This window comes from Canis lupus, chromosome 1 (assembly GCF_048164855.1).
Source record: "Canis lupus baileyi chromosome 1, mCanLup2.hap1, whole genome shotgun sequence".
NCBI classification, from domain to species: Eukaryota; Metazoa; Chordata; class Mammalia; order Carnivora; family Canidae; genus Canis; species Canis lupus.
The window spans coordinates 17,638,265-17,662,851 of NC_132838.1; the positions used below are offsets into that span (position 1 = coordinate 17,638,265).

The following is a 24,587-nucleotide window of genomic DNA, read 5'->3' on the forward strand; positions in this document are numbered from 1 at the left end:
TTTACTTCTTCCTTTATTGATCTCGGTTAATAAGTAGTCACTTATTTTCCAAGTAGGCCTGGGTTGTGATCCTGACTCCTTTTTTTTTTTTTTTTTTTTAATATTTTATTTATTTATGACAGAGAGAGAGGCAGAGACACAGGCAGAGGGAGAAGCAGGCTCCATGCACCGGGAGCCCGATGTGGGATTCGATCCCGGGTCTCCAGGATCACGCCCTGGGCCAAAGGCAGGCGCCAAACCGCTGCGCCACCCAGGGATCCCCTGACTCCTTTATCATCTATCATTTGCTAAACACTATGCCCTAGGTGACCCACCACATGGCAGCTTCAACATCAACACATGGAAGCAGAACTAGAGAAGTAGAAATGAAAATGGGTATAGCTTTTCCTTGCTGGTAATGACAAACACCAACCAGTTAAAACTGTCTTTGATGTTTTCACCTTTAAAAAAACCAAATACTGATAAAAGTGTAGTTAAGCTGGAACTCTTAATCATTACCATTGGCAGCTTTAAAAAGTCCTTAAATCTTCTTGGCAAGCTCCATTGATTTAACCAAGTAAATCCACTTTTGAGAGCCCATGCAGTATTAAAAGGAAAGGAGGACTTTGGTGTCAGACAAAACTGGGTTTAAATCTTGGCTCTGCCATATACTAAACACCATCTTAAGTTTCCTTACAATATTTATCTCACAGGATGGGTAGCATTGTAAAAGAGTCTTTTAAGGTGGTTTCAGAAAATGGTAGATCAAGGTAATGGACTCTCTTCTGCTGTAACAGAAATACTGCGTAGAATAAATAAAACCTTTAAGTAAATTAGATGGGTTTGAAAAGCATCAGAGGAAATGACATAATGCCCGATGAGCGAGTCTGCTGGGGGAGGGTGGGGTGGGCGGAAACTAGACTATGCACAGATAAACCCTCACACTGGTCAGAGGTTATGCAGTTCACTTGGACATTGGAGATGTGCCTTGTCCGCCCTGCCATAGTAGAGATTTGGTACATTCAGCTGTGATGAGAAGCCTTTGGAGGGGGTACGCCTGGTTGTCCCATGTCCTAAAGCTTGGGATATTTATTTTCCTTTCTTGGAGCACTAAAAGATTCTACACATAGCAGATAGTTTATTGGATGTCTCAAATGGAAAGGCTGTTGTAATAAATTGAGCAATAAAGAGATTTTAAAGACATTCCATTTTCAATGGAATCACCTATTGAGGAGACCATGAGAGATTTGACTTCATGAAAACAGTGGTGGTGGGGGTGAGGGGTAATCAGCTGCCACACCCGCGTGTCTGTAATGCTTGATTGCCCCGTCCCCCGCATCCATGCGGAAAAGTGGAACTTGAAGGGTTTCACTTTCAGACCAGCACGATTAACATAGGTCAGATCTTCAGCAGATTGTCCTCTTCCCTGGGAAATAAAAGTGGTTTTTAATCTCATGAAACACTGCAGTGTTTCCTAAAGGAGGGTCGTGCTGAACTGAGCAAACAATCCCAGGCGGTGGCTTTCACCCTGTCAGCTGAAGGGAGGAAGCCTAGTGGGTTAGAAAGGGAGACGGAGCGACAGTGGACTGAGCGCATTAGGTTCCACGCGGTGTGCCAGTAAGTGAAAGCGGAGCCGGTGTGAATGTACGCTCCGGGTTGGAGCACTCCGTTCGGCTCCCATCCCCTCCCGAACCTTTGTCTCTCTTCACAGTGAGACCAGTGTAGCAACATCTTTAAGTAGGGAATTATTAACCAGGACACAGCCCCGCCGATCTGAGGGCCCCGTTTCCGACAGGGCTCGTGCTTCCAGACAGAATCCTAAGCACAGGTTACAAAGAGCCTACATCCCTTTCTGCGCCCACCCCCTCTTGGAGGGCTTTAATTAGAAAGCTACTAACAGATTAAAGTCTTAGCCATACTCAATTCCTCCCTCGACCTGAAGAAAGCCGTTGAGAATCCGCTGCGTGTTGGAAAAGTTGTCCAAAGTTTGATGGGAGTACACCGGTGAGCGCCAGCAGAGCGCTGGGGAAGGGCCCCGGGAGGAAGGGGTCACGAGAAGATGACCCTGTTACACGCGGATGGTTTGGCCCACGTTGTGCTGACCCTCTGGGTTCGAGCACCGAGGGTGGTGCATCCTTTCCAAGCAGAGATGTGCCATTTCGGCGCAGGAGGGGCCGGGGTGATCTTCCAGATGCGAGCGAAGGCTTGCCCTTCAGACTCGCCTCAGCTGAGTAGTATTTCCGTACATATGGGCCCCAGTAACGACGGAAGCAGTGCAGAATTCAAGCAAACCAAAAGGCAAATCCTTGCCTAGGACTTAGGAGTCCAATGAGATAAAATGATGGATCAAAGGATTATTTTTGCCTAATGAAGCATTTTGGGTTTTGAGTCTCACTGGACTCTGTTTTCAACAGGATGTTGTGCTCAGGGCTGGAATTTGGACATTCCGTTACAGGCCTGTAATCAGTCAGCTCTGATTAATTGAACCCAGACTCTTGATGAAGCCCTGCTGCGCTTATAATTTCGAATTTAGAATGGGTAGGGAGAGGAGTAGATAATGTGAGGGATTTTGTTTTTGGAGTTTTGGTTGGTTTTTTTTGTGCGTTTTTGTTTTTGTTTTTGCCTCTGAAATTAGCTTAGTGTATTAATTCAGAAAGCAGTGGGTTGCATCTGATTGTATGCCTTAGTAATCTGAACCATCTGCCTCCCTATATTAAGGGAGTTCATCTCTTTAATCCAGCTTACGGCCCGCAAACCACTCTTCTCTGTCATCATGCCCTTGAGTAGAAGAGGCCACGCAAAGTCCTTTGCTCTTAAATGCTTTGCTGTCGTTGAGGATATTTAGAAACTGATCTTTCTTTCTTTCCTTCTTTCTTTCTTTCTTTCTTTCTTTCTTTCTTTCTTTCTTTCTTTCTTTCTTTCTTTCTTTCGTTGAGGATATTTAGAAACTGATCTTTCTTTCTTTCTTTCTTTCTTTCTTTCTTTCTTTCTTTCTTTCTTTTTCACATTTTGTCTGAGCTTTGGTTTTATTTTTCTGGGGCCAGAAACCATGGCTTTCTTTGTGAAATCGATGATAAGTAACCAGGTAAAGAATTTGGGATTCGGTGGTGGGTCTGAAGAAAAGAAAGAAGAAGGAGGCACATCTGATCCTGCAGCAGCTCAAGGGATGACTAGAGAGGAGTATGAGGAGTATCAGAAGCAAATGATTGAGGAGAAGTGAGTACACACGATTCCCTTTCCCTCTCCGAGCCTAAAGATATGCATTGTGGCCCTAGCTTCTTGGGCTCCCCGACCTCTTCCGCTTTGCTCTTTAGATGCTGCCCCTGTGCTGTGTGCCCCTGACCTTCGGAGCATGTGTTCTGCTCCAGGAACCATCTCTCGCCTCAGCAGTTACTATGTCCTGCCTGTGGGGATGGTGGCAAGCCATAATAAACGAATCTATATGTCCTTCTCAAAGCAGCTTAACACTTTTTCCAGTCTAGGTTCATTTTAATTAAGCTCGGTTGAAGTGCTCAGATGAACTAGGGTGAGCCTGTCTCTGCGGTCTTCCCCAAACTCACCCTCCTAGCACGTAGAAAGCTTGCACACCAAAGGCTTTCTACCTGGAAGAGAGCCTTGAAGGGCACACGGTGCAATCTTTCTTTTCTTACGTGTGCGAAAGCCCTAGAAAGCACAACACGAGGATTGTGTCCTAAGATTCGGCTTCTCGAAAACTGTGAATAAGTTTGTGGACTGTTTATTATGGAAATTGTAAAGGTACAGAAAAGTAGAACAGTATAATGAACACCCATATAAACCTATGAATAAGGTCACAGTTAGCATTGTGTTGTACTGGCTTACAGGTGATTAGTTGGATAGATAGATAGGTGATAGATAGTAGATAGAAGCAGTTTTAAAGTAAATTGCTGACGTCATGATACTTCACCCCTAAATACTTCAGCCATGTACCTCCAAAAATTAAGGACATCCTCCTGGCTACATGAGGACGTTCTCCTGGCTATATAAAATAAAAATAAAAATAAAAATAAAATAAAATAAAATAAAATAAAATAAAATAAAATAAAAATAAAACAGTAGTAACATTTTAATTGAACATTATGAAATGTGAATATCACCAACAATTTTTCACTGCTGCAGACTGCTCTTTAAGTATAATCTATGCGTAATTTTTTGCATTTTAAGGTAGAATAAGAGTCTTTTAGTAACAATGAAGAATTGAAGCCTCACTCCTGAGGTTAAATGTTCATCTTTTTTTTTTTTTTTAATTGTTCAGTAAAAGCATTTCTCTGGGCACCTGGATGGCTTAGTCGGTAGAGCACTTGATTCTTGATCTCGAGGTTGTGAATTCAAGCCCCTCATTGGGCATGGAGCCTACTTAAAAAAAAAAAAAGATTTCTCATTTAATAAGAGTATTTCTTTTTGCCATCATGGCTCTTTTGCTAATTATCAATTACATAAGAGTTGCCTAAATCCTATTGCTAAGATGATTATAGGTGAAAGGTTAATGACCTGGAGGAAACGAAGAAAGTACAAAAGCCTACATTTAATGGAAAGTCTGTCTATTGTATTTTTTTCTGAAAGAAACTGTAGCACATAAACTACCTAGCATGTATTATGCTTGGCTCTGCAGTCAGTTAAAGTCAATTAAAAAAAAAAAAAGTCAATTAAAAAAAAAACGCAACTGCAAACACCATGTCGGTGCTAAGATAAAGTTTAGGCAAAAGACACCCCAATCGTTTGCATATATACAGGCTACTTTTGCCTATGGCATGTAAACAAAGAAACAAAAAGCAAGCATGATGAAGAAACAGAAGCAGAACAATAGCACCAAACATTCTTAGCTCAAGGGAGCCAATAAAAAGAAACTGGCCAGAAATTTAGACTATACATCTGATTGTGTAAAATATCATCCAACTGGTCCAAGCAATAAATCTGGTCACAGATATGACATCTGTTTGATTAACTAATGTCCTAGTTTTCCCTAAGTTCATATCTGGATAGATCAAAGGGCAGAATGCCGAATCGTCAATCAGCAGATTGGGTTATTTGCCAACTACTTGGCTGTGTGTGTGTGTGTGTGTGTGTGTGTGTGTGTGTGTGTGAATGTTATCAATTTTTGTTGTAGTCATCCAATTTAAAAAATAATAGCAGGGCAATGGGGCCAGCCCGCTTCCCTCTGGCAAGAGGCATGACTTCTAGTTTGTTGCTTGAGTTTTCAATAGCTTCATCACCTAGAATGCAACAATAGTCCCCTTACCCCTCCATTTCTCTCAGTAATAGTAAAATGTCCCTTTACCTGGTTATTGCACAGTAATTGCTGTGGTATTTCTTACCTGAACTTTGATATGTATCACAGAACTGAACATAAAAGCTAAAATTTTAAAGCATTTAGAAAAAAACAGTATCTTTGCAACTTGAAGGTAGGCCAAGATTTCTTAAACATTTCTTAAACTCTGAAAGCAATAACCATAAAAATGTTAAAATAATGCAGACTTTATCAAAATTGAAAAATCTTGTACATCAAAAAACACCATTAAGAAAATATTTATTAAAAAAAAGAAAAGAAAATATTTATAGGGGCGCCTGGGTGGCTCAGTCAGTTACGTGTCTGCCTTTGGCTCAGTCATGATCTCCGGGTCCTAGGATCACGCCCCGCATCTCTTTTTCTGCCCCGGGGTCGGGGGGTGGGGGTGGGGGAAGCCTGCTTCTCTCTCTCTCTCTCTCTCTCTCTCCCTCTCTCTGCCCCTCCCACCCTCCCATCACTCATTCTATATAATAAAGAAATAAAATCTTAAAAAAAAAAAGAAAATATTTATAGGCAAGTCACAGACTTGAGAGAAAATATTTGCAAAAACATATCTGACAAAAGACTGGGATCTAGAATATATAAAGAATTTCTACAACTCAATAATAAAAGCAAAAAAAATGGGCAAAAGAGTTGAACAAATACTTCACAAAGGTGCACAAATGGCCAATTAGTACATTTTTAAAAAGCCCATCTGATATCTTCAGTCATCATGGAAATGAGAATTAAAATCACACAAAGGTACCACTACACTCACCAGAATGGCTAAAATTAAAAAGACAACAATACCAAATGTTGGCCAAAATATGGAACAACATAGAACCTTTATTCTGTTTAATGAGATGTGAGATAGTACAGCCACTTGGGAAAAAGTCAGATAGCTTCTTATAAAACTAAACTCACTCAGCCAAAGTACCCTGCAACTCAGTGATGCCATGCCTAGATATTTACCTAAGAGAAACTAACATATATGTGCACAAAAAGACTTGTACAAAAATGTTCACAGCAACTTCATTTACACTAGCCCCCAAGGGGCAATAGTCTAAGTCCATCCGGGGGAGAATGAATAAACCAGCATGATATATTCATACAGAACGATGCACTCAGTAACAAAAAGGAACAAACCACTGATAAATAACACCACCTGGGTCAATCCCAAAAGTTTCTTATGCTGAGTCAAAGAAGCCTCATACAAAAGAGTGTGTAGTATATGGTTCCATTTGTGGAAAGTTCTAGGACAGGCACAAGCAATCTATGGTGGGTAAAGGACAGTGACTGGGGAAGCAGCTGTTAACTGGGCATGGAGAAGAGAGAAATTTCTCAGGTGACAGCAATGCTTTTCATATCTTAGTAGAGGTTTGGGTTATGCACAGAAACGGAATCAATAGGAGAAACGGACATGCATACGTGCATAGGTGTCCAGAGGATTGATTCTAAGGATTGGCTCACGCGATTACGGAGGCTGGGAAGTCCCGCCATCTGTTGTCTGCAGGCTGGAGAGCCAGGAAGGTTGCTGGTGTCGATCTCAACTGGAAGACTGATGGGTATGAGTCCTAGGTAAGGCCAGGGGGACTGAGATCCCAGCCCGAGCAGACAGGCAAAGGGAAAGAGAGAGAGAATATGTTCCCTTCCTCTGCCTTTTCGTGTTAGACCCTCAATGGTTGGATGCTGCCCATGCACACCGACGAGGGCAACTGGCTTCATTCAGCCCATCAGTTCGAGAGCTAATCTCGCGGAGAAACACCCTCCCAGACACACCCAGAAATCATGTTTAATCTGACCACCCTGTGTCCCCGTCAAGCCAAAAACAAAATTTAACAGACACAGCACACGTAAACTCTCTGCACTTAATTGTACACAGATCTTACTCAAAAGAAAAAAGAGAAAAGAACCGCAAACCAATACAAGGCTGTAGTTAAAGGGATATGTGTTGAAGCGTTTGGGGGAGAGAGTACTGGAGCCTACAACTTCGAAATGCATCAAAAAATAAGACGGATGATGAATGGGTAGAGAGAGAAGTTATGTGATCAAACATGTATAGCAAGATGCTAATTGTAGAATCCAGGTGGTGAGTGTATGGGTTTCACTGTAAAATTCTTCCAACTTTTCTGTATGTTTAAAATTTTTCTTAGCAAAATATTGGGGAGAATAGATCTGCTTCTGCCCAAGCCCCAGTCACTGATCCCTTAGGCAAGTCACTTACTAAGTCTCCCTCTCCAAAGCCAGAAGATGGAAGCCAGTGTGGGTGCATGTTCTGGGCCTGACCTGCAGAGGGACGGCCCGCGCCCAGGGCCCCGCGGTCAGTAGTCCAACCCGACTGCTCAGATCAGCCCTTCCTTCAGACCGTGTGGTGGTGAAGATGATTTCAAAACGTGAAGTTAAGAAATAGAAACCAGGGTGGTCACCTGAAAAGGAAAGCAGAATTTATTTTAGTGCAAATAATGCTTCGTGCAAAGATGCTTCACCAAACCCCTGGGCAAGGAACCCCACCAGGCCGGACGCCTGGGTGGCTCAGTCGGCCCAGCGTCGGGCTCTTGATTTCAGCTCAGAGCCTGATCCCAGGGTCCTGAGATCCAGCCCCAGCTCGGAGTTTGCTTGAGATTCTCTCTCCCTCTGCCCCTCCCCCACTTGCACTCCTTCTCCATAAATAAATAAATAATTTAAGTATTTAAAAAGAGAGAGAGAGAAAGAGAGGGAGAGACCCCACCAGGCCCCACACGGGCCTAACCTAAGAACCAGGGTAAGTCCAGCCGTGAGCTCCTTCCTGGCTCTTGCCTTGCCCCTGTCCCCCGTTCGGCTGCTCTGCTCCTGCCTCTCAGCTGTCAGCTGTCCTGGCTGTGCCATCCAGACCGTGTGGCCCTGGGGGGAAATGGCAGCGAACTGCTCCCGTGAAGGTCTGTCTTTCCCAGTCCCGATCCCAAACTCCCAGAGAAAGGGTTTCCTTTGCCCAGCTTGGGCCAGTCCGATCCAGCCAGAGGGCAGGGCCATGGGTAGAGACTCGAAAGGCACCCCTGTGGGCAGCTGGGAGGGGTGGCGGTCACCGTGGGCCCCCCAGACAGCCCCAAAGCTGTCAGCTCCCGCCCAGGACATCGTGAGCAAGGGGTCGGTTGCAAACCAGCCTGATCCTAAGTCCTATTAGGTCGGAGCAGCGTGGAGACCTACCCTACCTCTTTCGGGGATCCCCCCTTCCAAACAGGGAACGGAACACTGTACCAAAATGGGGTCCAGAGGGGGTGACAGTGAAGGGAAACCGCTTTCTATACATTCCTCAAGACTATGTGCCTCTAAGGGCCCCCCCAGCCCTGGAAGCTGTGACCCCGTTTCACTTGACCAAGAATCATTCAGGAAGCTTGTTAAAAACATAGCTTCCCCTCATCTGCCCCCAGGGAGTCTGATGAGTCAGTCTGAGCTCACACCCAGGAAGCTGCGCTCTTAACCAGCACCCAGGTGGCTGTGGTGTATGAGGTCCCAAGTCCTACTGAGAGCAACCCTGAGGGGTCAGCTATACACCAGGAATAACCACTCTGCCCCCCTCCGGGCTGCATCCTAAAGAGAGTCCCAGATCCAAGCCGTCGTTGGGGTCTGGGGTCCTGTTGAGTTATGACAAGAGAATGAGGGAGATGTTTGGGGACCAGGAAGGTTTAGCCCAGCGGAGGCTCCTCTATGCAGGGGTTGGACTGTCCTTAGCTCAATATGTCCTTTGATCCTTTATTCTATTCTTTTACTTTTAGGATGGAAAGAGATGCTGCATTTACACAAAAAAAGGCGGAGAGGGCATGCCTCAGAGTTCATCTCAGAGAAAAATACAGACTCCCAAAGGTGAGACGCTCTTAACGCAGCATCCTATTTAATTTCTTAAATGATAGAAAATGGAGAATGTTTGATGATCAGCAAAGGGTCACATTCATGGATACACACACACCACATGCACACACATACAGCCATACACATACACACATGCATACTGCACACACAGAGACATACACAAGCACACATACACACACCACACACTTACAGACATACATCCACACACATGCACACACAGACATGCACAAGCACACACCACATGCACACACAGACATGCACAAGCACACACACCACATGCACACACATACATGCACATACATACACACATGCACACAGAGACATACACTAGCACACATATACACACTACATGCACACACAGACACATGCACACGCAGAGACGTATGCATACATAAGCACACATACACACACCACATGTACACACATGCATACACTTACATACACACATGGACACATGTGCACAGACACATGCACAAGCACACATATGCACACCCCGTGTATACACCCATGCACACACAAACACACATGCATACACATGCACACACAGAGACGTGCACAAGCACACATACCCCATGCACACATGCATGCACACACATAGACATACACACATCCACACACATGCACACGCAGAGACACACAAGCACACATGCACACACACATACATGCACATATATACACACGTGCACACAGAGACATACACAAGCGCACATACACACCACATGTACACACGCATACATGCACACACAGACATACACAAGCACACATATACACACTACATGCACACACATGTATGCACATACATACATGCATGCACACGCAGAGACGTATGCATACACAAGCACACATACGCACACCACATGTACACACATGCATACACATACATACACACATGCACACACATGCAGAGACATGCACAAGCACACATACACACAGAGACATGCAGAAGCACACATATAACACCCCATGCACACACACATGCACACACATACAGACACATGCACACACAAAGACAGACACAAGCACACATGCACCACATGCACACACATACACATACTACACACACGTACACACACATATATTTGTTTTCATCTTAACTGAGGCATTTGATGTAGTGAAAAGAGCATTGAACTAGTTCATAAAAACTAGATTCCAGTCGTTCAACCTCTATGAACTTCCATTTTCCCTCAACAAAATGAAGTTAACACCTGTAAGTGGCATTTTACTGTAAATTTCTGTAAAGCCTGTACAACTTCTATACGTAACTACACAAGGAGAAAGTAATCACAGCTGGCACCTCGTGTCCCGTGCCAGGCACTGTTCTAAGAGCTTGGACCTAGCAATTCATGTAATCCTTCCCAACAGTCCCCTGGGCCGTGGTGGGGGGGTTGGGGGGGTGGGGGGGTTGGGGGTTGGGGGGAGGGGGGTGTTCCATTATCACCTCTGCTTCGTGGAGGAGGAAGCAGAGGCCAGGAAGGGCAGAGCGCAGGGTCTCCCACTATGCTCTGCCTGTGGCTCAGGAGCAGTCTGTTCCTTCTCGGTGGAGACCGTAGAGTGGTGACGGCACGATCCATCCGGCCATCTGGCTGCTGGCAGAGAGCATGAAACACCTGTAGGCTCTGGCCAAGCAGTGGGTTGGCTGATGGGAAGAGGAGGGGTTGACATGTGACGTCAGGACTCAGAAGCTCCACTCCTGTGGGTCCCCTGCAGGTCCCCCAAGAGCTGACTTGGGAGCCGTGAGCCCTAAACAAAGGGAGAGAGCCCTGCTGTCCCTGCAAGGTCAGTGCTAAGGTCACCAAGTGGTTAACTAGCCCCAGCCTGTCGGGGAAGACTCGCCTGTGCAGATGTAGTAGTCAATGTCCCTCCTCTGGGCCTGGTCCTCTTCTGTGAATGTGCACATCTCATGGCTGCAATTCTTTCCTCTGTATCTCTCTTTTGTATGATTTTATTTTTGGACACGAGGAAACCACAGCCTGGATTTAAGATAGAGCAGAGGATGTGCCAGAGGGAGCGCAAGAGGGGGTGCGTGGCAGAGGCAGAAGGAGAAGGACAAGCAGACTCCCCGCCGAGCAGGGAGCTCCATGTGGGGCTCAATCCCAGGACCCTGAGATCACAATCAAATTTTCGTGTAGCGTTGAGCTCTTTGTGGCTTCAGGCTGCAGGAAGGCTTTGGGGACAACCTGCACTGCACCGTGTTCCAGTGACACGGTGCGGAACCCCGCCCTGAAGCCCCCGCAGGCTCGGGGCTTTTCCTGCTCACGGCAGCCCGAGGCTGGACCCCAGACCCGGGGGCTGCTGCTGAGTTCCAGACACAAGCTAGACCAGTAATTGAGATGATGGCCGGAAAGCGCTCCACGCTTGATCCCTAGGTGCATGCGGTTTGCTTTCAGGCGGAGGCCTTCCCACGGTTCTTTCCCCTAACTGGCTGCATTTGGTAAAAATGGATTGAGTCTACGCGGTGCTTCGAGGATCTGCCCGTGGTGTGAAAAATAGTGAAAATACTAACAGTACCGTGGCCCGCTTTTCATACAGCACGTGCAAAGTCTAACCTAGTTGTGCTTCCACAAAATGGCAATTAATAGAAAGTCTATCATGAAAAACGAATCGGTTCCCATTCCACGGTGTCCACGTGTCACCAGATGTGGCTAACGGCCCAGCCCCAGGGCAGCATCTTGCCGACCCTGGGGCACCCCCCTCCGCTGCACCCCCCACCCAGGGCTGTTGCAGGTGACGTGTGTCCCTCCCACCCACCTTGTCTAGGCTTAGGAGCCCCCAGGCCTAGAAGGGAGCGCCAGGGGTTTGGGGGGGCGGGGGGACAGACGCAGTTCCCAGGCAGAGATCACCCCGGCCGGCGGCTTCTTGTCCGTGCAGAGTGGCCACTCCTGGCCTGGCTCCACTGTGCAGCAGCGCGGGGCTGCCACCGGGCAGGGACAGGCTCGGGTGCCTCGCGCCCCCTGGTGTCCCTAACGCGCCGCACAGTGGCCGCAGGGAAGTGCAGCCCGCAGAGCCCGCCCACCGGCTTCTCATTTCGGGCATGGGGACTGTGGGTCGTAGCAGGGACAGTGATGGTGAGGACAGAAATAATATCTGCACAAGATCGAGTGTGTGCGTGTGTGTGTGTGTGTGTGTGTGTGTGTGAAGTCTATTCATTGGCTCCCAAGGACAGGTTGCGTGTTGTATTGTAAAGCAGTTGAGGCGCGGGCGAGGCTGGGAGGGCCTGGTGGGCACAGGCCGGGCGGGGAGCGTGGGAGCCTCCTGCGGGGACCCCAGCACCAACGGGGGTGGGGGCTCGCTGTCTCCACAGCAAGAGGGATGGAGGGGGATTGTTTGAAATGCGGGTAATTGAGGTGAAGGCATTGGAGAATCCGGCCTCAAAGGGGATGACTGGGGGGGGGGGACGATCACAGTGGGGACAGTCACTCCCTGGGCCTTGGAAGGCAGGCTTTTTCTCGTGCTGTACCAACCAGCTCACCTGCTCACCTGCAGCGGCCGCGCTGCCGGCTGCATGGAACTGCGTGTAACTCAGGTGTTGGGCTGCAGAAGGACGCCTCGCAGTGAGTCCTTAGAAGGCCCTCCGAAATCCACACGGGCCCCCCGAATGGTAGTTTTCATCCCCTGCATGCTCCCCTAAGGAGCAAGGAGGCCCCGGGGGGTAAGGCCATGCCCAGGGCCATCACTGTGATTGGGAAAGCTCGAGGCCATGGCCCTATGTCCAGAGCACCCAGGGAAAGGCATGAGGGACCAGGCCAGTCCTACACCCCTGGAGCAGAAGGGAGGGGTGACGGGGGCTCAGGCCAGCCGGGAACTGCCAGGCTGGAGATGGGGCAACAGATCCCCAAATCATTACCTACATCCTCTTTGTGGGGCTCGGCATCTCGATTACCTCACTTCATTGATAACTTATTTGATTACTGTCATTGAAAATGGTCATCCTGGTGTGCAAGTGTGTGTGTGTGTGTGTGTGTGTGATTCAACCATAAAAAAGGGAAATCTTGCCATTTGCAACAATGTAGATAGACCTTAGGGGTATCATCCCAAGACGAATAAGTCAGACAGAGAAAGACAATACTGCATGATTTCACTTGTATGTGGAATCTTAAAAAGAAGAAGAAGTCAGACGCAGGGAAGAGACTGGTGGTTGCCAGAGGTGGGGGTGGGAGTGGGGGCGGGAGGGTAAAATGAGTGAAGGGGGTCAAAGGGGACAAACTTCCAGATATAAGATAAATAAGTCCTAGGGCTATAACGTGAGGTTGGTGACTATTAAAAACAGTCATCAAAAGACACTGGTAGGACAAATCGTCTTGTCATGACCCATAAGCAATCACCGGGGGCAGGCGGGGTCGTCTGAGGAGCACACCCAGTGTCCAGGCTCTCCTCCTAGGGCACGGGTGGGTTCCTGGGCTGCCCCAGGACTGTAGCTCCTCCACCCCAGCTATATATATATATATATATATATATATATATATATATATATATATATGGTATTTCTATTTTTATTAAACTTATTCTTTATATATTGAAAAAGCACATCAGTAGGTAATCATAAGACTCATTGAAAACCCATGAAACTCAAGTCAAGGAACTTGCCCAAGGTCACAAAGCTTACTGTGCCAGAGGGGCCTCCAGCCTCCCGAGTCACCCGGTACTTTCTGAGCCTCACTGTCCCGTACACACCCTCCCTGAACCGTGTCTCCATCCAGGATGGTAGACTTGAGAAGGAACACGACCCTCTAACCCGAAAACAGCGCTGGGCAGAAAGCAAGGGTCACCAGGACTTTCCTGGGATCCTAATAACCTCCTTTCCCTTGAGGTTTGGAGTCTTGAGGTTTGCAGACTTCTAAGCCCTCTGTTGTCTTATAAAGTCCACATTGGGTAAGCAGCCGTACTAATAGTATTAGCAGCCCACAGGGAGCTGGACACATTCACCGTGTCCTCCAGCTAACGAGGGATGACCCCCTGGGTGCCTCATTCACAATTCTCCAGGGTCACCAGCACAGCAGCCACACAACCAGCAGGAGGCGGTTCTGGGCCTTTCCCCTAACCAAGGCCCAACGGAGAGCAGATTTGAGGAAAATGTCTTCCCGGGAGCTGTCAGGTCTAATGAGGATAACTATGTCGCATTTTGGAATCAGAACTGTATTTTCTAAAGAAATTATTTGGCTGCTGTTCCCCGTGAAAGGGTTTCACTGATTGCTGAGCGGGGGAAGGAAATCTGGACTTGGGGAAGGACAATTTGGGGCCCAGCACCCTAGGGAACAGCAAAAGCCTCCTCTCCCAGATTGTCCTTCCCTGTTCGTGACAACCCCGCGTATTGTACCCTGTGTCTTCGGGTGACCCCTTTTAATTGCAGTGATCACATAAGGAGTCCAGTAAGTGCAGCAGTCGAACGCAACCATCCAGAGCATATAGGGACAGCACACGTGTCCACGCAGCGTGCATTTCCTCCGGCTTTGAAGCCACCGGGGTACTCGGGGGACATCAGGCGCCTCAAGGAATCCGCGATGCTCGTGTTAGGATTGGGTCTCGCTCCGCCGCGATCAGCCCCTGTCCTGGGTCTCCACCTTCCCCTCCCCGCCATCTCGCCTTTGTTAAGGTCAAATCTCTCCCAGGGAAAACAAGCAAATAGCACTTGGGGAGTAGACGTGCCTTTCCAGGTGCCTCCCCCCAGGGACGGGCTCCCACTGCTCCGCTGCAGTCTTCCTCCTTCCCAAGCTGGGTAGTCTGGCTCTGCACAGAGGACCGTCACCTCCTCCCCGAGCCCCCCTCTCTCCTCATCCTCCCCAAACTGCCTCTCCTGTGTCTTGGTCATGGCCTACCCTCCCTCTGCCTGCTGCCCCCAGATTTTGGAATATTGCAGGTCTGTCCTTTGTCCTCCCGAATTGCACACTCTCCCAGGGATCCTGCTGTCGCTTTCGGCTGCCACCAGTGTGTGGATGACTCTCAGACCTACACCTGCAGCCCGCATGCAGTCTTCTCCCTCTGGGTCCCTGCCGCGGCTGCCTCTGCTTGGACACCTCCGAGCTCTTCCCCAGAACAGATCTGGCCCGTTTTCCCCCAAACCCACTCCTCCTGTGGGCCCCATCTCAGTGTTGCCCGTGCCCCGCCCCCCCCCATCCCCAGCCAGCCCTGGTCCCCAGGGCCTACATCTGGAAGTCAGCCTTGACTCTTCCCTCCTCCTCCAGACTCACATCCAGTAAATCATCAAGTCACCCTAATGTCACCTCCTACATAATTCTCAACTCATCCCCAAGGGCAGGGCTCATCATATCTCACTTCTGACCACAACAGCTCATCGGTGGCTTTTCCACTTTGAGTCTTGCTCCCCACAAAATTACAGAGTGAGGTTTCCAAAATGCAAATCTGGTCCTGTTTATCTCCTGTTAAAAAAAAAAAAAAAAAAAAAAAAGGTTATCACAACTTCTGAGAACGGAGTCCCAATCCCTTGCCCTGTTGGCCATGACGTGGCTCCTGTCTTTCTGGTCTCAGCTCTTGCTAGTCCCTGCTTGGACTGTACCTTCCTTCTGCTTTGTTTCCTACACTCTGCTCTCCGTGGCCCCTTTTCTTCCCATGAGGCTTCCGTCTAGGGCCACTTCTTACAGAGCCTCCTGTGCCCCCTTCTCCCCGCCGCCCTTCATGCTCCCATAATACAGGAGTGCGTGTCTCTTATGTTATCTTACCACCGTGAATATTCTCACCAGCTGGACTCTGCTCTTTAACAAAGGGGTTGAGTCGTCCACCTTTGTCTTGCATGCCTGGCAGGATGTCTGACACGTAGAAAGTGTGCACAGGTGTTTGTACACACACGCGCACAAAACGTTTGCTGAATGTTGGATGTCGCTGGGAAAAAGGAGAAAAAAAAAATGCATCCAGAGAGCAAAGTATCAAAAACAGCAGAAAGAATTTACCTGCTGTGAGAATTTTAGGAAAATAAATTTTCATGAAAAGAACAGGTCTGGATTAGACATTTTAACTTTGTATATCCGAAAGTTAACGTTTTAAATAAGGCCCCGAGATTCTTTCTAGAAACAAATGTGCCCCTCTCCCTCGCCAATTCAAAATGTATATGTAAGTCAAGCCAAATTAATAAGAGAAAACAGTTCCACAATGAACCCTAATCCTATTAAGGGAATTGTCAATCTAGGTTAGTCATTGAAAAATAATGTTGTGCCCCCTGCTGAGCTATATGATTTAGTTACACCTGGTGTTTGTCTGCTGTATTAAGGGCATCATTCACTTTGAATAAAGATGAAGAGAGAAGGAGATCTACCAGTGGAGCTGTCTTTAAACGTGTCACATTGAAAGCTCCCTTAGAACAGAATTTAAAATTTGCCTCTTAACAAAGGATATGATGCTGTGGACCTTTCTCTGCCCGCCCCCTTCAGATTCCGAGCTCTTGGGCTGCCCAGCAGGGCCCCAGACACTGAAACCTCCTGCTCCCGAGCAGCTGTTTCTGGTGGCAGGGCGGCAGGCCATCGGGGCGGGCGGGGGGCGGGGGGGTGTCGGTGGCCGCGAGGGACCTTCCCTTCCTTCCTTCTCCTCATCCTGTCCCAAAGCAGTTTGCTCCTTCTACTCATGCCCCTGAACGAGCCACAGACTGACTGTCCGGAGGGGACATGGGGAAGGGGAGAGAGAGCCCTAGGACGCTGGTGCCATGGGAATGCAAGTGAAGTACTTAGCCACGCTGGCAATCCCACTGAATCCTCACAACCGCCCCATAAGGTAGGTGGATAGTATTTCCCCTTCGCAGATGAGAACACTGGCTGGGAGAGGAGAGGAAGCGGGGCTTCCCAAGGTCACGCCTGCCTGTGAATGGCGAAGCAAGACAAGACCCCAAGCCCATCTGACCCCACTGGCCATATTTTCCTACTAGCCCTGGTGGCGGTGCTGGCCGCTCAGCCCTAAACAAGCTGAATCACATTTATGCAAGTCTCAAGACCTTGGCTTCCCCCTCTGTAACATGAGAGGCTTGGATAGTGACCCCCGTGAGCCTCTTGAGCCCCTCGGCCATGCCTTTGTGAAGGGAAGAAGTGGGAGATGTACACAGCTGGAATCTAGAAATGCTCATTCCTTTTTTTTTTTTTTGAAATGCTCATTCCTGATGTGCCCTACACATTGCACACTCTCAGCCCAAGAAGTCCAATCCACAAGTAGCTGATGAGGGAAGAGCAATGAGGTACAGCAAGCAGACGTTGCAGGTGGCCGGCCCCAGACAAGGGTCTCCACAGTGCTCAGCACTAGAATCACCTGGAAAGCTTTTAAAAAATTTATATTGCCTAGGCCCCTGCCACATATCCCTGGAGCCAATCCTCTGGGGGTGGGCACTAGCCATTTTTCTAGACTTCACAAGGGAGGCGGGGGCCCAGAGAGGGTGGAGAACCACAGTCCCAGAGGGATAGGACATAAAGTTGGCTCTGTCCTTCAGTGGCAAGTGTTCAGAATGAGGATGAGTGGGTCTGCTGGAGCCTGGGCCCCAGGGCCTCACGCCTCCCTCCCTCCTTCTCTGGCCCCAATACATGCCTTCACTCCTCGCAAAGCAGGCCATGCTCACTTTGACTTGCCGTGGAGGATTTTGCTGACGGGCTGTGCTCTTTTCACTCTACCCCAATGTCTTACAAGTTCCTCCCTCATACCTGGGATGAAGACCACTGACTGTGGACCACCACTGTGGTCCTCACGAATATGGAAGCATCCAATGTCAGGTCAAGTGGTCAAAGTCAAAGACAGCCATTAATCTCGCTGTCTGGTATCCTGTAGACCAAAAATACGTAAACAACCCAAAAACCCCAAACAAAATCTGCCCAGAATCAAGCCGGTATTTGCTATACACCAAGGTCAACTGACTGGGACTCTAACACGTGGTGAACGCTCAGCTCTTGGGCAACATAACCGTCTGAGATACGGTAGCTTTTCCACGTATCTCAAGGTGGATGCAAGATGAAGGCCAGTTTATCAAAATCTAGGGCTCAGACAGTGTGAATCCAGGGTCGTGCTTACCCTTCGGAGAAAGGTCAGAAATCAGTCACAGGGAATAACGAGAGCAGGATGTGGGGCTATTTAAATAATGGGGCATTCAGCGCCGGCAATTAAGATTATAAATCTGGTTAAAAACCAAGAGATTAAAACTGATTCTGGTCAGCCGGCATAAAAATAATTAGCTCTTAACTGCATTAAACAATATCCCAAATTGATAAGATTTCTAGAAACGAGAAGGCCTCTCAGACAGAGCCTCTAAGAACAGAGAGCAGCTTGTCGGGCCCCTAACGGGAGGCCGGCTCGCCTCCCTCCCTGACTCTCGCTTCCACTCGTTCACACCAAGCTTCTGGGGTGGGGGCGGCGGGGGCTAAGCCTCCCTGTCTCCCTGCCTCCCGGCCTCCCTGCCTCCCTGCTTCCCTGCCTCCCTGGAGCTGGTTCGTGTTGTCTGCAACTGCATTTGTATCTGGGCAAGTGCTGAGGCATCACTGCCTTTCCTGGATGTGTGATGTGTCCAAACATCCCCGGTCCCCCGGCCTGACTTGTCAGCGGGCAGTGGAAAGTCTGGGCGGGACATTCGCTGCGTGGATGGCAGACAAGGTCTCCTGGGCAGGGAGGTCGGTGAGGCCAGGGGACGAGGCCACGCAGAGGCCACTGCATACGCTCCACGGATTCTTCTTCATGGCTTGCTCGGTCCTGGATCTTTGCCTTCAGGGCCAATGCTCTCCCACCCACCCTCTATGCCTTTTTTTTTTTTTTTAAAAGTTTCACCAAAAGGTTTTTTGGTTCACGCCCTGAGCCAAAGGCAGACGCTCAACCACGGAGCCACCCAGGTGCCCCAAGAGCTCTGTTTTAACAGCCACTGACTTATTTGTCTCGCCCCTCCTGTTGGATGCTTGGAGGCCCAGCGTTGGTGTGAGAATCTGATTGCCTGAGCAGGAAGGTTACCGCCACCGCTTACAGGCTGTGTGACCCTGGACACCTGATACAGCCTCTCTGAGCTTTATTTCCTTATCTATAAGCTGGGATTCTCTTACTTGCCTTACAGTCGTAGAGGATTAATTAGATGACGCCTGAATTATTTGGAGTAGATTAAGCAGTCAACCCCCAGAGGCTTCTCATAAGTAGAATAACCCTCAGTGGTGGGCTGGAGATGTGCAATGGACAATTGTGACTCCTGCACACGGTGGTCAGCCTTATCAGAGGCCTTGCTCTCCTTGTACCCTTACCTCTGGCCTCGAAATGGCCCCCGCTTTCACCCAAAAGTCACATTCCTGGCAGGATTCATTTCCCTTTGAGGCACCAGGTCTTCAATTCTGGGACAAAGCTACCAGGCTTTCCTCAGCTTTTGTCAGACCCATGTGCATGTTTGTGGGACCCAGAGGACGACTTCTGACAGCGGTTCCAGGCTCACTGCCAGCCTCCTCTTTCCCCCATCCCTGGCTCTCTCCCTCCCTGGCAACCTTATGTATACAGACCCCCTGCCCTTCTCCTGAGGCTCAGCAGGACTCAGGCCAGCAGATCACTGAACGCTCAGGGGCACCGGCCTGGTGAAGGGGTCTGAGCAGTCTCCAGGATACAGTTAGGTGGGGAAGTCGGGGTCCCAGGCAGCCAGAGTGTGGTCTAAAAGGGCTTGTGGGCTCTGGGAAGGCCCATCCCCTTGGCCCTGTGACCTTTCCACCCCATGTGAAGGAATGTGGTCCAAGGGACAGAGGAGCCCTTTAAAGCATGGGGCCTTCGGCAGGTGGCTCCAATTGTCCAGTCTAAAGGCAGCATTCAGTGTTGTCACTGGCTATGGTCAGAGTCCTACAGTCACCATCCTTCTAGAAGGATGACAGGGATAGTGGAGTAATGGTTCCCTAGCACCAGAATCTATTTCCCTGGGCTGCAGCCTGTGCTGTGGATACCTGACAGCTAAGGGAGGACACCCAGACAGGGCCAGTGGGCGGCTAGACGACAAAAGGGGGACCAAACGTGGGCCTCAGCCTCATTAGCACTGAGTCCTAACCACGTGAGCAGGCCCCAGGCCTAGGACAGGCCAAGGGTGAGGGTCCTGCTTGTAAAAAGGGATCCGGGCTTTTTACAGGCTTCTGCAGCTGACCCAGACTATTCCCCCGCAGAGGCGGCATGCAGCGATCAGAGCCCTGGGTTCAAGTCTGAGCTTTGTCATTTGCCCCCTGCATGACCTTTGGCAAGTCACCTTACACCTCTGATGCCCCGTGGAAGGGCCCTCAGAGGATTACCGAACAGATGGAAGGGGGTGTGCTCCTAGATGGTCTTGTAAGCTCCTAAGCCTGCAGGACAAGCGTGCCTATGGCTATTCGTATTTTTGAGAAAAAAAGGCGGATCACTGTCACATCCCTACTGAAAGGGTCCCTATGATTAAGAAGGCACAGAGAGGGGCACCTGGGTGGTTCAGTGGTTGAGCATCTGCCTTCAGCCCAGGACGTGACCCCATAGTCCTGGGATCGAGTCCCCCATCGGGCTCCCTGCGTGGAGCCTGTTTCTCCCTCTGCCTGTGTCTCTGCCTCTCTCTCTCTCTCTGTGTCTCTTATGAATAAATAAATAAATAACTAAGATCTTAAAAAAAAAAAGAGCCCTTCAAAAAGCAGATCTGCACATTTAAGGATGGTTAAGGCTATTGCCCTTGACGGCAGGCTCATCAAATCATTCAGTGAACATCTACTGTCTGGGTCTGCGTGCCAGGCACTCTGCTGGCTTGGAGATGAGTAAGCAACGGTCCTGTCTTCAGGGATAGTGGGGTAATGGTTCTTAAACTTTAGCACGACCCAGAATCACCAGGAGGCCTTGCTAAGCTGAAGATTGCTAAGAAATCTTCAACTTTGGCGTCAGCAGCTCTGGGTGAGGCCCGAGGATGTGCATTTCTAACAAAGTGCCAGGAGGTGCCGATGCTGCGGGGCTGGGGACCCCCCTCAGAGACACACTTTGGTAGAAGTGCCGATCCAGAGCCCCTCTGTGAGCTGTAAGGCAAAGTGGAAGCCCACAGCTCTCCCTTCCCAGGCAAACGGAATGAGGGGGAAATAAACCTGAAAGTCCTCCTTGAAGGAGGAACCCAATCTGAAGCTCCCCCAGACGCAGCCCGCCCCCGACCCGCCGCCCTCATGAGTGGCCCACCTCTGAGCACCTGCTGGCTGGCCCACCGCCCTCTGGCCCCTCTAGCTGCCAGTCCCTCCAGGCTACTCCTTCTGGGTTTGACACTGGTGACATCCACAAAGATCTTATTACCCACTAGAGGGAGGGGAAAGGGTATCAGAATTCCCAGGAATGTCTTTTCAAATCATTATGTATTCCGGGGTGCGTAAGAGAGGGGAGATGTCCTGCACTTACAGGACTGCCAGGTAGAAGTCCTGCCTTTCCTCTCTTCCCTGCAAAAGTGCCCAGAGGATGATCAGCAAGGAAGGCAACCTCTAGGGCAGGTAAATAAAAAATAAATAGAAAGGGAGGCTTGGCTGGGAGCCCCTGAGGATTAACTAACTAATTAATCCCCACAACAGTTTGACGAGGAACTAATTAATCCACTAAGCGCTTTGAAGGGCCAAGGCCTGGCCAAGTGCAGGGACCGGCTTCTGTCCCTGGGGAGGCTGCGGTGGAGACTGGCCCTTCCCGGAGGGCTTCCTGGAGGGCGTGTGTGAGGACCGTACACCCCAAAGAGGAGCATCTCTGCCCTGCAAATCAGCCTCTCACAGGTCTCTGCGGGGGGCTGGCTGTCACCCTGTGGGAGAACCCACCAAAGGAAGGAGCTGTGGGGGAGCCACGGGGCCCTAGAGCTGGAGCCGGCCCGGGAGATCCACTTCACAGATGCAGACTAGAGGGTGCGCACGCCTTGCCCTGGCTCGTTCTTCGGACCCAGAGACACCGATGTTCCCCTAGAGTCACTTCCTCTCATCACCCAGGCAAGGAGAATTCATATTTTCCTGTAGGTGTCCACTTGAACTCCACCTGGGAACTCAGCAGGGGTCAGCATCTTTCTAAAGTCCAATCAGTGAGGGTTTGATGAGGACTAAGTAAATGTCGTACCTTTAACGTGAATTTTCATGCACTTGGTCACAGGACATCGAGGAGGGTGAGCCCCAAGGTCGGCTGAGATCTTTCCTACCTTTTGCTTTTCTGATGCTCTGTGATCTTCCAGGCCCTTGGAGCCCCATTTGCCTCCTGTTACAATCTGATCTCAGAAATCATTGGATACAGCCACCTGGGAATATAAACTATTCCCAGAGAATTTTTTTTTTTTTTTTTTTTTTTAGAAAAGGAGGAGCAGAGGGACAGGGAGAGAGAATTTTTTTTTTTAAGATTTTATTTATCTATTCATGAGAGACACACAGAGAGAGGCAGAGACATAGGCAGAGAGAGAGGTAGGCTCCCTGCAGGAAGCCCAATGTAGGACTCGATCCCAGGACCCCAGGATCATGCCCTGAGCCGAAGGCAGATGCTCAACCGCTGAGTCCCCCAGGAGATAGAGAATTTTAAGCAGGCTCCACATCCAGCTTGGACCCCATGTGGGGCTTGATCTCAGATCATCAGGTCGTGACCTGAGCTAAAATCAAGAGTCGGATGCTTAACTGACTGAGCCACCAAGGTGCCCCTCCCAGAGAAACTTCTTTAGATTCTTCTCTCTTATTAAGAAACAAAGTCCCTGCAGCCAAATGGGGTAAAGGAATCTCTAAGACCAGGTAGCAGGTACTACGAAATTCTGGAACAGACACTCTCAGGATCATAAAATGGAATCTGTGAGAGGCAAACTGTGGTGTTAGCAGCAGCAGCACAGGAGGTTGCTGAGGAGCAGCCATGCCACCCACGAGTCACTTAAGAAACAAAGAGCTTTGTGCCAGAACCACTTCCAGGTGTGAAGGGTGTATGTAAGGTTGAATTTGATGTGATTCTGTGCCCCCAAGGAGCCCCGGTCTAGTAGAGAGGAGGGAAGGGGCAAAGGTTAAGCCCAAGTTGCCACGGCCACCGAGAGCCCAACCACACCCTCCAGGGAGGGATCAGCCAGGGCCACTGAGGCACATCCTGGGGCTGATAGACTGCAAAGCTTGCAAAGCTGCCCTGAGGCGGAGCCTACAGTGTGATTCTCAAGCTTTGCAGGCAGCAGCAGGACAAGGGAGGGCTTCTTGAAACCCACATTGCTGGGCTCCACCCAGGAGTTTCGGATTCCCTTGGTCTGGAGTGGGACCCAAGGATTTGCCTTTTCTAAAGTATCCTTAGATGTGCTAATGCTGCTGGGCCCAGGGACCACACTTTGAGAACCACTGTTGTAAAAAGTTCTGATCAGCCCAAGGTGCAGCGGAAGGGGAGCATGTCAACCAGGACCTCCAGCCTCCGCGATGGCTCCCGGGCCCAGGCTCTGCGGAGGGATGGCCGAGCTCGCCGTCCCCATCATTCACCCCAACGGAGGACTTTGCTGCTGCTTTGACTATCTCCTTGGAGGCTGGTTGTCTGAGAGTGGCTTATCTCTTCCGTGTTTGTGTTTTGCACAGAGTGAAATGGACGAGAACCAAATCCAGATGGCCGGAGACGATGTGGACTTGCCCGAAGATCTCCGGAAAATGGTAGATGAAGATCAAGAAGAGGAAGAAGACAAGGATTCCATTCTTGGGCATTTACAGAATCTCCAAAACATGGACTTGGATACCATAAAGGAAAAAGCCCAGGCCACCTTCACGGAAATGAAGCAGACCGCTGAGCAGAAGTGTGCTGTGATGTGAGGGGCAGGACGTGCGGAGGAGGGAACCGAGTCCAGGTGGAGGTGACCACTCTGCACGGAGCGTTTCCAGCAGCGTGTCCTTAAACACGGCAAACTCACAAACACCACGACGGTGAAGCTCTCCACAAACTCGTAGACAACGACTTGATGTTCTAAACATCCCCGTAGAGTGCTCAGCCAGCACCTTGCAGTAGGACACACACTTTCCTTGTAGTTATAAATGTGGCTCAGTGCAAGATTTCATCTGGGAGTGACGCGGAACACATCTGCTTGAAGATCTTCAGGACAGCCCTGAAGAGACAAGAGCAGATGGCATTTCCCCTCCGACTTGCTTTCTTCCAGGGCAAGGTCTCGTCCTCTTCATCCGTTAGCATAACTCCAGGTCCTTTGGAGAAAAGATGTGGAAGGTCAGGGAGCCCCCCTGGAACCCCGGCTGCAGGCTCAAGGGCAAGCAAAGAGCACACCGCCTCTCACTCCCAGGGACCTTGACACTGTTGCTGCTCCTCATCACGGATGGATGAGGACCTGGATGGTTCCAGGCCCAGGGGACAGTGGCGGGATGGGACGAGCAATGAAGAAGAGAAATGAAGGCAGAGAATGGACTTCACTAGCGCTTTGCATCATGCTAGAGGCTATATGAAGAATGGACTTGAGGGGTGACACTAGAGGCAGGGGGCGACTAGGAAGGCTATGGCTGGTTCCACATTCGGCATCATCACCGGTTGTCTGTTGGTGACTGCAGTGGGAACGGAGCAGATGGACAAATAAAGAGCACTGAGAAGTTAA

The 24,587-nt window shown here is 49.6% G+C and overlaps 1 protein-coding gene across 1 annotated transcript; it reads left to right on the plus strand.

The window, feature by feature from the left end:
* The first annotated feature begins 921 nt into the window (after positions 1-921).
* Positions 922-24,587, plus strand: CPLX4 (complexin 4). Its single transcript, XM_072821925.1, has 3 exons — positions 922-3,195; positions 9,016-9,103; positions 23,575-24,587. Exons 1-3 carry the CDS (start codon positions 3,029-3,031, stop codon positions 23,800-23,802), a joined length of 483 nt encoding a protein of 160 aa, XP_072678026.1. The 5' UTR covers positions 922-3,028; the 3' UTR covers positions 23,803-24,587.

Coding starts and splice junctions, on each gene's coding strand:
- CPLX4 (XM_072821925.1), top strand. CDS start 3,029: ATGGCTTTCTTTGTGAAATCGATGATAAGTAACCAGGTAAAGAATTTG. Junction 3,196..9,015: donor AAGCAAATGATTGAGGAGAA/GTGAGTACACAC, acceptor TTTTACTTTTAG/GATGGAAAGAGATGCTGCAT. Junction 9,104..23,574: donor AAAAATACAGACTCCCAAAG/GTGAGACGCTCT, acceptor TGTTTTGCACAG/AGTGAAATGGACGAGAACCA.